A 13,234-nucleotide genomic window follows, 5' to 3' on the forward strand; every position below is an offset into this window, starting at 1 on the left:
CTAGCTGAATGACTACAGAGGACGTTCTGAAGGCTTGGTAATTTTCTTACTAAGAAAGGTAGTAAAACTGAAGTAGAATCTTGCAGATTCAAGTAAGTCTATAAATAGTTAACTTGCCTCATAGGGTCTGCTTAACCTTGGTATGGTATCTAAATACAGGGATTTTGTTTTTCTAGGAGAACAAAATTCTGCGTAAACTTTAAAAGCATGGAAGGACTATGCAAAAAGTGCTCATACACCCTGTTGTTCTTAAATCATTTTGTTCCAGCAACACAGAGACTCGGTTTAAATTATAAATAAATAAAAGGTTAAAAAAAAAAAAAAACCAAACATCTCTGCATGCCATCACACTGTGCCTCCTATAGGAACAGTAGTTTAATTTGGCCTCAATGAAAATCTGGCCACAAGTCATTATCTTCCAAAAAAAAAAAAAAAAAAAAAAAAACCAAAGAATATCCTAGGGAATACATTAGCTGATTTTAAAAAACATGTGCTAAGTGATCCTTACAACATTCTTCTGGCAGCGCCCTGCCCTTAACTGTAGCACGGCTGTCAAGAATGTCTTAATAGTGACTGGGAAACAAAGAACCATTACCTCTGTTAAAACAAGGAGGAAAATAAGACATCAGCAAGATAAACAGCTCGTGATGACTGAACAGCTTTGTAGACTTAAAAACAACAGCAACAAGCACAACCGGCAAGCAGAGCCTCCTCCCTGTGGAGTATTTGTGTCTGAAGTACAAAGCGAGGCTTCAGAAGGACCCAGGGTTTAGATTGCATTAGAGGAAGGGGCAGAGAGGATTGCCCCGTGTGTGCATCTCCGCACAGGTTGTACAGAAAGAAGACTAGAAGGCTCTGTCCTGTAATCTAGGGTGACAGTGGGGTCTGATTTGCATATCCACCTCAGAGGGTTTGACAGGCCGTTGTGGGCTCTTCCGTGGCTGATCTGATGCGAGCTATTTTAGAGCAGCTGAGTCTTTGCTAGTCACAAAGAATTTCTTGACACCCGTGTTCATCATAGACTCAGAGATTCCAATATTTAAAAAGAGTTTGAAAAAGTGCTCTGCTGACTCTCTGACTTCAAACCCTTTCCTCTAACCTGATTTCCCTCTCCCTCTGGGGGCTTAACCCTGGTGGACTTTCCAAGGACCTTTTAACTCAATCTTTCTGAGCTCTGCATTTAGCACATTTGACCTCTGACTCCTGCTCAAGCCGGTTCCTCCACTCCTTCTACTACAACCTCCATCTGTCTGTCCACTTGGAGTGACTCCCTTTTTTGCTTTGTGGCTCCCTGAATGCTTTCAAGCATTGGAATCTGTGTAGACCATTTTATACTTCCTGGGATAAGACATCAGTAAGACAATTGTTGCTTTGCTAATGGTTACCATGTTGGTCTCCATTCCATTTTTTTTTTTTTTCTTTTACTGGGCCACAGACCCAGAGAGAAAGATTCAGTCTGCTGCTGAGCCCTGCTGGCACTCTAATTCAATAGTTGCTTCTCTTAAGCCAAGTACTCTTTGATGGCTTATGTATGCTTAAGGGAGTGGCACTATTAGAAGGTGTGGCCTTGTTGGATTGGTGTGTCACTGTGGATGTGGGCTTTAAGACCCTCATCCCAATTCCCTGGAAACCAGTCTTCTGCTAGATACCTTCAGATGAAGATGTAGAACTCTTAGTTCCTCCTGCACCATGCTTGCCTGGATGCTGCCAGGTTCCTGCCTTGATGATACTGGACTGAACCCCTGAACCTGTAAACCAGCCCCAATTAAATGTTGTCTTTTATGAGATATGTCTTGGTCATGGTGTCTGTTCACAGCAGTAAGACCCAAACTAAGACACACCATTCTCAATTCCTCCTACTTTCTCCCATCATGCTTCCCTACATTCTGTAACTTGTTTTCTTTTGTTTTAAGACACTGTCTAACCATATAGCCCTGATTGGCTCTGAAGTGGCTTTTTTAAGTGCTAGGATTCCCCAGTCTGTATACTAAATTTGACAAGTACTAAGATTCACATGCGTGATATGGGGCGTGTGTGTAAGGAAGCCAGAGGTGGAGTTGGGTATGCTCCTTGATCTTGCTACATTATTTACTGAGGCAAGGTCCCTGCTTGAGCTCCAGGTTCAGTGATCCAGCTGGTGTAATTAGCAGGTGTGTTCTGAGTTGTGTTACTTGTGTTTGCCCCTTGAGCCCAAGGACTATAGGTGGATTGTCACTCCTGACTGGCTTTTAATATGGGTGCCTGTTTTTTAATGTGCTGTGATGCTAATTTATATGTATAATATAATATTAATATTATACTAATATATAATATTATATATTATACACATATATTTATATATCACACACATATATATGTATGTATACACACATGTGTATATATATATATATGTATATATATATATATATATATATGTGCATCATAGGATCTTTTCAAACTTCGGAATAAAGCACCCATCAGATTAACTTGCTCCTGTATTTAAGGACTCCTCACATTTCCTATTCTTTCAGATAGGTCAGACTCCATCTTCAGTTTTAATGTACTTTCCTGGTTTGCTCCCCTCTATTGACACATACCCTTTCTTTCTTTCTTTCTTTCTTTTTTTTTATTAACTTGAGTATTTCTTATTTACATTTCGAGTGTTATTCCCTTTCCCGGTTTCCGGGCAAACATCCCCCTAATCCCTCCCCCTCCCCTTCCTTATGGTTGTTCCCCTCCCCATCCTCCCCCCATTGCTGCCCTCCCCACAACAATCTAGTTCACTGGGGGTTCAGTCTTGGCAGGACCCAGGGCTTCCCCTTCCACTGGTGCTCTTACTAGGATATTCATTGCTACCTATGAGGTCAGAGCCCAGGGTCAGTCCATGTATAGTCTTTAGGTAGTGGCTTAGTCCCTGGAAGCTCTGGTTGCTTGGCATTGTTGTACATATGGGGTCTTGAGCCCCTTCAAGCTCTTCGAGTTCTTTCTCTGATTCCTTCAACGGGGGTCCTATTCTCAGTTCAGTGGTTTGCTGCTGGCATTCGCCTCTGTATTTGCTGTGTTCTGGCTGTGTCTCTCAGGAGCGATCTACATCCGGCTCCTGTCAGCCTGCACTTCTTTGCTTCATCTATCTTGTCTAATTGGATGGCTGTATATGTATGGGCCACATGTGGGGCAGGCTCTGAATGGGTCTTCCTTCTGTGTCTGTTTTAATCTTTGCCTCTCTCTTCCCTGCCGAGGGTATTCTTGTTCCCCTTTTAAAGAAGACGTGAAGCATTCACATTTTGATCATCTGTCTTGAGTTTCATTTGTTCTAGGCATCTAGGGTAATTCAAGCATTTGGGCTAATAGCCACTTATCAATGAGTGCATACCATGTGTGTTTTTCTGTGATTGGGTTACCTCACTCACGATGATATTTTCCAGTTCCAAACATTTGCCTACGAATTTCATAAAGTCATTGTTTTTGATAGCTGAGTAATATTCCATTGTGTAGATGTACCACATTTTCTGTATCCATTCCTCTGTTGAAGGGCATCTGGGTTCTTTCCAGCTTCTGGCTATTATAAATAAGGTTGCTATGAACATAGTGGAGCACGTGTCGTTTTTATATGTTGGGGCATCTTTTGGGTATATGCCCAAGAGAGGTATAGCTGGATCCTCAGGCAGTTCAATGTCCAATTTTCTGAGGAACCTCCAGACTGATTTCCAGAATGGTTGTACCAGTCTGCAATCCCACCAACAATGGAGGAGTGTTCCTTTCTCAGCATCCTCGCCAGCATCTGCTGTCACCTGAGTTTTTGATCTTAGCCATTCTCACTGGTGAGAGGTGAAATCTCAGGGTTGTTTTGATTTGCATTTCCCTTATGACTAAAGACGTTGAACATTTCTTTAGGTGTTTCTCAGCCATTCGGCATTCCTCAGCTGTGAATTCTTTGTTTGGCTCTGAACCCCATTTTTTAATAGGGTTATTTGTCTCCCTGCGGTCTAACTTCTTGAGTTCTTTGTATATTTTGGATATAAGGCCTCTATCAGTTGTAGGATTGGTAAAGATCTTTTCCCAATCTGTTGGTTGCCGTTTTGTCCTAACCACAGTGTCCTTTGCCTTACAGAAGCTTTGCAGTCTTATGAGATCCCATTTGTCGATTCTTGATCTTAGAGCATAAGCCATTGGTGTTTTGTTCAGGAAATTTTTTCCAGTGCCCATGTGTTCCAGATGCTTCCCTAGTTTTTCTTCTATTAGTTTGAGTGTATCTGGTTTGATGTGGAGGTCCTTGATCCACTTGGACTTAAGCTTTGTACAGGGTGATAAGCATGGATTGATCTGCATTCTTCTACATGTTGCCCTCCAGTTGAACCAGCACCATTTGCTGAAAATGCTATCTTTTTTCCATTGGATGGTTTTGGCTCCTTTGTCAAAAATCAAGTGCCCATAGGTGTGTGAGTTCATTTCTGGGTCTTCAATTCTGTTCCATTGGTCTGTCTGTCTGTCTCTGTACCAATACCATGCAGTTTTTATCACTATTGCTCTGTAAGACACATACCCTTTCTAATGCCACTTCTGCTTCTGCATTTTCCCACAATTGCAGCTCATCCATCCCCTTAAATAACCTCACTGGTACCTACAGATCAATTGGCTTTCTTTGTTCCACCCTTCTCTGAACGCCATATCCTGCAGACCTGTTGATTTTTACAAACTCCAACTATCCTGCCTGGCATCGTGATTGCCTGCATTTTTCTCCCTGGCCCTCATGACTGTAAGCAGGGATCTGTCCCCTTGTTAATGTTTATCTCTGTGCCTGGCCCATGGTAGTAACTCAGCTCATTTTTAGAGTGTAAATACAAACTCCCTGGGAAGAAGTGCAGAGTCTGTAGTTAGACTTTCTCAAAAGAGAAGAGAAAGAAGCTACTGGCGACCCTAAGCTCTGTTTCTTCTTTCTCTTCTCCCTCTCCTTCTTCTTCTGCTCTTCTCTCAGTCCTCCTCTTCCTCTTGTTTCCCTCCACCAAGTAACCCAGATTGGCACCGAATTTGCTACTTTCCTTCTTTAGCTTCCGTGGTGGAGTTTCAGGCAACCACACCTAACTTTATACTTCTTTAGAAGTACCTGAGTGTGTGTGGTGTGTGTGTGTGTGTGTGTGTGTGTGTGTGTGTGTGTGTGTGGTGTGTGTGTGTGTGTGGTGTGTGTGTGTGTGTGTGTGGTGTGTGTGTGTGTGTGGTGTGGTGTGTGTGTGTGTGTGTGTGGTGTGTGTGTGTGGTGTGTGTGTGTGTGTGTGGTGAGTTGTGTGTGGTGTGTGGTGTGTGTGTGGTGTGTGTGTGTGTGTGTGTGTGTGGTGAGTTGTGTGTGGTGTGTGGTGTGTGTGTGGTGTGTGTGTGTGTGTGTGTGTGTGTGTGTGTAAGTGTGTTACCCTAAGCAGGAAGGGGGGACTTCTGATTAGGTTTAAAAAAAACAAACAAACTTTCAATTTGAGTAATTTAGCAATCTAGATAATTGATCAAGAACTTCAGAGGGGTCGTAGTCCACCTTTGGGAAGGGATTCAAAGCTGCAAATATTTTGGAAACTACAAGCATGCCTTAGCAAAGGGAAAGAAACGTTTCTCTCATGTGACATGTCATGAAAGCAGGTGGGGAGGGAAGGGCCTGCAGTTTGCTCTCAGGGTGGAGGAGGGGCAGTGGAAAAGGCATATTGCAAGGCACTCAGGAGCCCAATCAACTCAAGGCCTACTCATTAGCATTGGGCCAGGGCTTACTGCATTTAGTCTTCCCCACAGCTCTGCTAGGACAAGACTCTCACTAATCCCATGAGAGGCACGGGACTGGATATAGGATTTCCTGTTCCTTTAAATTTCCTGAGCAGCCAGCCTGGTAGGGTAATGATACTGGAGAGATGATCAAGTATGGATGTTCAGCTAAAGAATTCTCTGAGGGGCTAAGGATGTAGTTCAATGGTAGAGTGCTTGTCTGGTTAGGCACATGGTCTTGGGCTGCAGCCTCACTACTGCAAACCAATATACAAAAAAGAGAGCTTTTTTTTTCCGGTCTCCTGTCTTGATTTTTATTATTTCACTTGATTCTTTAAACAGTTGGCCTGGCTCAAGATATAAAAGGTGGCCTGTAGGGAAATGTAACAGGCAAGGTGATTCTTGCATATCAATATTAGGAGAAATTAGGAACATAATGAAATTGGTAGCTTCTCCTGCAGTTTTTTCACAAGGCTTGGATTGGCTTTAATTATCTTCCGTAGAATGATATTCTGCGCAGTCGTCTCGTTCAGATTTTTGCTTTTGTGGTCCTGGGGATCAATTCCAGGGAATTCGCACATGCTAGGTGGGCGCTTTGCCACCGAGATAATTATGAGGAAAAGACACATACTTTTTGTATATATAAAACAAGCTTACGCATGAACGATGGTCACTGAGGATCTCATTAAGAGTCACTCTCATCCTAGATGTAGTAATTCTATGACAACCACAACAGTAAGAAGCATATGAACACCGCGTGGTCTAGTGAGGGAGAGCATGTTCCCCAAATGCATGATTCCTTAAACAATACTCTCACATTGCCTGGGTGTGCATCTCTGAGCAGTAGCCTAGCCCAGTGCAAGTGCAAGCAAACGAGATATGCAATTTCTTTTGCATTTTAACAGGATATCACTCCAAGACTTTAAAATAAGCATCCAGTCACACTGATAAGACTGTCAAACCATTTGTTAAAACAAATATAAACCGTATATTCATTTTGTGTGTGTGTGTGTGTGTGTGTGTGTGTGTGTGTGTGTGAAGTATTTGTGGTTGTTTAAAAAGTGAGTATGATCATTCTCCGTGTGGGTATGAACATACGTGCAGGGGCCCATGGAGGCCATAAGAGTGCATTAGATCTCCGGGAACTGGCCTTAGAACCAGTCGTGTGCCATTTAATTCGGGTGTTCTTAACCACAGAGCCATGTCACCAGGCCCCAATTCGTACTTCTATAGTGATCGCAATCCCAACGCAAGCACGGAATATAACTGTCCCCCGACTTCAGAGGTTCCCGAATGGTCAGATTCTCTGCATTTTGGAAGACAATGTCAAGGTAATCTATTTATAGTTTTTTCCTTTTTGTTTCTCTGTTTTTGACATTTAATAAATCAATCATATAAAATAACTGGTTCCATTATGATATTTTCAAACACGTATACAATTGACTCTGATAATATTCACTGTTCATAAAGATCTCATGGACCCTTCCTCCTCTCCTTCTCGAAATGGTCTCCTATGAACTTCACGTATCTCTGGAAAATTTAGTTTCTGCACATGAGAGGAAGCATAGCACAGGAGTCCTTCGGAGGGTCTGTCTGGTTTCTTCACCTGAGATGCCATCCAAGTCATGTCCATGGTGTTTCCTTTCTCCTTTACGACTGAAAAGAATTCTGCACTATATACATCCCACAGTTTCCTGACCCATCAAGGTGTTTCATGGCCATCCGGACTGATTCACAACTTGGCTGTTGTGGGTTGTGTGTGGGTGAGGTTTTTCAAACAGTGATCGGAAAACAGGTATCTTACCATGATATGGTCAAAGGCACAATGCTGTGTAGCTTGTCAATAAACTTACTGCTCCATTAACCTTATCTATTTAGAAATGAGTTTTCATAGATATGTGAAAGCGGCAGTTTGAACTGAGTAATTAATAAGGTTTAGATTGCGTTCTCAAAGTAAGTAAAAATCTCCACTCTTAGAAGTAAAAAAGCACTTGCGCGGGAGCGTGAAGTTTTCCATGAAATATTTAGGGAAAAGTCTGTGCTAACCTGACTGTAAAAGGGGACATTGAATGGCTGGGGATGTGTCGCTTGATGGTAGGACATTTACCTAGTGATTCTAGCGCTGCAGAGTAACAGCAGCAACAACAACCTTGACATCCAAGTTTATATGCAGTGATTAAGAGGTAAGATCTTTTAGTAAAATATAAGAGAAGCTATACTCGGTGAGTTATAGTGTATTGTTTCCTGAGACATTGGGAGACATTTAATAAAATACTAATAACCAAACCTAAGAACTGGTTCTTGCTATTTGTAAATGTAATATTATTTTCATATTTCACCTCTGTGATGGGATGCAGATTTTTAATTCCTTGGTTTAATTTGAACTTGTCTTTTTTATTTTTATTTTTTGCTTTATTTATTTATTTATTTACTTACTTACTTACTTATTTTTGAGACAGGGTTTCTCTGTGTAACAGCCCTGCCTGCCCTGGAACTCTCTGTGTAAACCAGGCTGGCCTCAAACTCAGAGTTCTGCCCAGCTCTGCCTCCTGAGTGCTGGGATTAAAGATGTGTGCCACCACCTCCCATTCTGAACTTGTCTTTTAGGAAAAACTAAGAGTTTCTGGGATACAAAAAAGTGTTTATATTAAATATTCTAACAACTATAACACCAAGGACAATGTCAAAGCAAAGTTGTTTAGAGATGGATAATGGTTAGTGCAATGCTTGGAGTTAGCAATAGACACATAAAACACTATTTCAGGTGAGTTGTAAGATGTGAATATGTTTGACAGACTTCTTACCTGATTTTGAACTTATTAATGCAATTAATACTTCACCAAAAAAGCACCTTCGTGTAAGATTTAGGGACACACATGTGCAGGTTTCTTTGCAGAACTAGTAGTATTGAATGGTCTTTGAATTATGTCTTACAAAGATGGTGTTATTTTAAATGGTGTGTGTGTGTGTGTGTGTGTGTGTGTGTATGAGAGTAGTTCCATGGAGTCCAGAGGAGAGTGTCAGATCCCCTGGAGCTGGGGTTACAGGCCATTGTCGTCACCTGATGCGCTATGAAGTGAGCCTGGGTTCTCTGTGAGAGTGGTGTACGCCCTTGACTGCTAAGCATTTCCTCGGCTTCTGAACTGTGCATCCTTAAGTTACACGCTTTGTGGATGAATAATTTCATGCTGTTGTTAAACTCTAATGTAGTGCCTTTTAATGTCTTACAGTAACTAATTACTTTAAACGGAACTTAGGAATGATTTCAACAACTCCAGGCAGAATCAGAATACAGGGGAGAAAGATATTCCCCAGTTATCCTCACTAAGAGCCTCAAAATACATACAGTACACACACACACACACACACACACACACACACACACACACACACACACACACACAGACACAGACACACACAGACACACACACAGAGTAGATACCTAAATCATGACTTAGCACCAAGGAGACGGCTTAGTACATAAGAACGTTTGTTAACCACGCAGAGGTCAGAGTTCAGGTTCCAGCACCTAAGCCAGGTGTTTCTGTACCTGCCAATGGCTGCAAGAGCAGGAGATAGGTTGAAGACAAAGACAGAACTGCTGGGGTCTGTTGACCAAACATTCTAATGAAAACACGATGAGCTCCAGGTTTAATAAGAGACCCTGTCTCACAGTAGTGACAGAGCAGGACATATGACATCTTCTTCTGGCTTTTGTACATGGACAGTGGTGAGCACAGATCCCCTCTACATCATACAGTTACATACAAACCACCCCCATGTACAAAGAAGAACCAAGCTCGGTGTGATGGCAAGCACTTGAAATGCCAGAGTTAGGGAGGTAGAGGCAGGAGGATCAGGTGTTTAAGAGTAGCCTCAGCTACATAGTATGTTTGCATTTGTGACCAGCCTGAGCTACATGAGACCTTGTCCTAAAAACAAAAATCAAAACCAACCAACCAACCAAACAAAAAACCCAAACAAACCAAATCCAAACAAAAATACAAAACCCTAGGTTGGAGAGATGGCTCAGCGGATAAGAACATTGGCTGCTCTTCCACAGGTCTTGAGTTCAATTCTCAGCAACCACACAGTGGCTGGCTCCAAATCATCTATAATGGGAGCCGATGCCCTCTTCCGGCAAGCAAGCAAGCATACATGCTGATGGGGCACTCATATACATAAAAAATACAAAAGTAAGTTTATAAAAATACAAAATCCTGACCAAACAGTCCACAGAGGAAGAATGGGGGTGGGGATGGGGTGGGGCGGGATTGAGAAAGAGTTCTGAAAAACAAGGGAATTCTGCAAAAGACTTTACAAGCGTCAGCCGATTTCAGGAAGGGCCAAGTAAATCTTAAACCATTGCCAAAGTGCTTAAGGCAGCAGAATAGACGGATCCCATTCTCGTTCTTGCAGCCCACGATCCTTTTATTACAGGGTGTGAAGCAGAAGGGAGAGCTTCGGAAGGTCTGTGGAAATGCCGCAAACTGTATTAAGGATGACGGTTGCCGAGCCTGATCTGCTTCTACTAGATAAGACTTAATGCACTCGTTGCAAGTCAGATGGATTTGTGGACTGAACTCTCTTACTATTATGTTAGGACTGTGATAGAAGCAGTCAATGCATGTAAAGAATCTGAAGGTGGCTTACCATGCAGTACTATTGAGTTTCACTTCCTGTGATGACAGAATGTTGCTTTTTTTTAGGGGGGAGGGGAATCCAATATGGTTGTCACTAGCTATGCGTGCCCATGGCCACTAAACATTTGAAGTGTGTATTGTGTAACTAGAGCCAACTGGGCAACATGAACTTTAAATTGTCGTCTATTTTAAATAATTCAAATTTAAATAGCATTTTAAAAAAGTAGTTACAGTATTGGACAGTGCATTTCTAGATCCTCATTATCCCCCTTTGAAATTTGAAAAAAAAAATCGCATGTGTTGTCTTAGTCAGGGTTTCTATTCTTGTACAAAATATCTTGGCCAAGAGGCAAAGTTGGGGAGGAAAGGGTTTATTCACCTTACACTTACACAATGCTGTTCATCACCAAAGGAAGTCAGGACTGGAACTCAAGCAGGTCAGGAAGCAGGAGCTGATGCACAGACCATGGAGGGATGTTGCTTACTGGCTTGCTTCCCCTGTCTTGCTCACCTTGCTGTCTTATAGAACCAAAGACTACCAGCCCAGGGATGGTACCACCCACAATGGGCCCTCCCACCCTTGATCACTAATTGAGAAAATGCCTTACAGCTGGGTCTCATGGAGGCATTTCCTAAGGGAGGCTCCTTTCTCTGTGATAAATCCAGCTTGTGTCAAGTTGACACAAAACCAGCCAGTATACGTGCATAGGTGCCTTCGTGTTTTTCTGTGCCATACATAGTGCCTTGTGACTGAGGAGGCTAGAAGAGAGCATTGGATTCACTGGAATTGAAATACAGTGAGCAGTTATGTGGGTACTGGGAATGAAACAGGTCCTCTGGAAGAGCAGCTAGTGCGACCCCCCTTTTTGTGGCGTTTTCCTATGTAGTCTAGACTGACCTCAGACTCACAATCCCTCCCCCCCAGCTTTCTGAAGCCTGGGATTACAGGCGTGTCTTATTTTGCCTCTTTGAAATGTCACTTAGGACTTCTAGGTTGTCCATGGATATATGGTGACTATATAACTGGTTGCTCAAATTGGTACCCAATGAGAAAGTCTGGTGGTGCTTTCTACAGTTACAAGGTGATGTAGGGCATAACCTATGACCATCTGGGCCCAATAGGAACCTCCATTTGTGTAAGGGCAATTGACCTTTACTGCATTTGGTTTTGACTGGGGATACAGACCATTTAAGCATCTTCGGAAAGCACACACATTTTCATAACATTACAGTTTCCTTTACCACCCATTCACTGGTAACCGGTAACAACATTTACTGGCATTAACTGGTAACTAATTTCTGCTCGCCCAGTATTTCCCAATGAATCACAAGGGCACATCTAACATCATGACCAATTCAGACGATAAGCAAACAATTAATTGTCCTGATATGAGCTGGCATTCTTAGCTCTTTGCCATTGTAGAGGACCAGATTAAGAGTCCCTGTGTATGAACAATTACTGTTTAGAATGGAAAAAGTCACACTGCACAGTACCTCAGGCTTCCCATGGCCAGAGCTCAGCCTTAATTCAAGTAGCCAGAGGGCTTTCCCTTTTGCTACAAAATATGGAACATATATTATTGGATAAAAGGCATAAAATAATTTTAAGAAACCCAGTTGCATCAATAAACCAAATGTCCCTAAAGCAAATATAACACAGTATCCTAGCTCTTACAGGAATTTCTCAGGTGTTGCTTAGGTTTTCAAATCCCACCGACCTTTTCTGACATATCTCATGTTGCATTTGGTACAGTTCCTTATGAAGAAAAGAAAACGGGCTGGAGGGATGGCTCAGCGGTTAAGAGCACCCGACTGCTCTTCCTGAGGTCCTGAGTTCAAATCCCAGCAACCACACGGTGGCTCACAACCATCTGTAATGAGATCTGATGCCCTCTTCTGGTGTGTCTGAAGGCAGCTACAGTATACTCATATACAATAAAATAAAATCTTAAAAAAAATAAATTTATGAAGAAAAGAAAACATACTCAGTGAGTTAAAAAGCATTCCAGTGAACAAACCAAGGGGAAATAGTTATTCCAGGAAACTTAACCTGGTGGGGGCAAATTACCCCAAATAGCCCCACTGGTAAATCAAAGAATCGGAGATAAGCCAGACTCACATGGTTTTGTCCACAGGTTCTACCCACCTGATGGCTCGGATGACGGTTTTGAGTGGTGGGGTGAGGTCCTCCACGGACACGTCACACTGGCATCCTTTCTCATCGTATACGTCGTCAATGCCAAGGGCTGTGTCAGCTGCAAGAGAAAGACACAACTTAACACCACCGGTTTCTGGTTAGGACATTCTGGGTTGCGTGTCTCACCTAGGATAGGTGGGGGCACTTGCAGACTGAGCATGTAACCAACTTCTGAGCTATAAGCCGTTTGCGTTGCCAAGTCTTAGCCTTGTCCTATAAACTCATCCACGTCTTTGGTGGTGACAAACATGCGTCCTTCGCTCATGATTTTCGCCCTGGTCCTTGAAAGCTAATAGCTGTTATTTAAATTGCAGCTGTTTGGAGCCGAGGAAACTGTCTTTGGACTCTTAAATTCACTAGTCTGCCCATACAGAGCACAAATCCCCCGACGCTGACCTCATTAGCCCTGTTGCTGAACCGGTTACTGAAGCAGCAGACCGGAGAAGGCTGACTACTTATTGCTTGCTCGCCTGGCGGTGGTGGGGTCGTTGAGAGTGCTTCCTTAAGCAGATACAGTCCACGCTAAGAGGGGCTGGTTTGCGTATGAAAATCAGTTCTGTGTAAACCAATCAGGTTAACTTTCTGTCTAATTGTAGCATTTAGGAATGTGTACAGTTCCCTGGCTTTTCACGGTGTTGGGGTAAGGCACAGAAAACTCTGAAACTTCTCCAAGGAC

At 42.6% G+C, this 13,234-nt stretch overlaps 1 protein-coding gene across 3 annotated transcripts in view; it reads right to left on the bottom strand.

Annotated features, from left to right (window-relative positions):
* Positions 1-13,234, bottom strand: part of Kcnq5 (potassium voltage-gated channel subfamily Q member 5) — a 565,805-nt gene that overhangs the window by 15,404 nt on the left and 537,167 nt on the right. For all 3 annotated transcript variants that reach the window (XM_039083095.2, XM_039083094.2, NM_001134643.2), the window contains one exon: positions 12,508-12,616. In XM_039083095.2, coding sequence (XP_038939023.1) covers positions 12,508-12,616 — 109 coding nt within the window. The remainder of the gene's footprint in view (positions 1-12,507; positions 12,617-13,234) is intronic.

The sequence above is a fragment of the Rattus norvegicus genome, chromosome 9, assembly GCF_036323735.1.
Source record: "Rattus norvegicus strain BN/NHsdMcwi chromosome 9, GRCr8, whole genome shotgun sequence".
NCBI classification, from domain to species: Eukaryota; Metazoa; Chordata; class Mammalia; order Rodentia; family Muridae; genus Rattus; species Rattus norvegicus.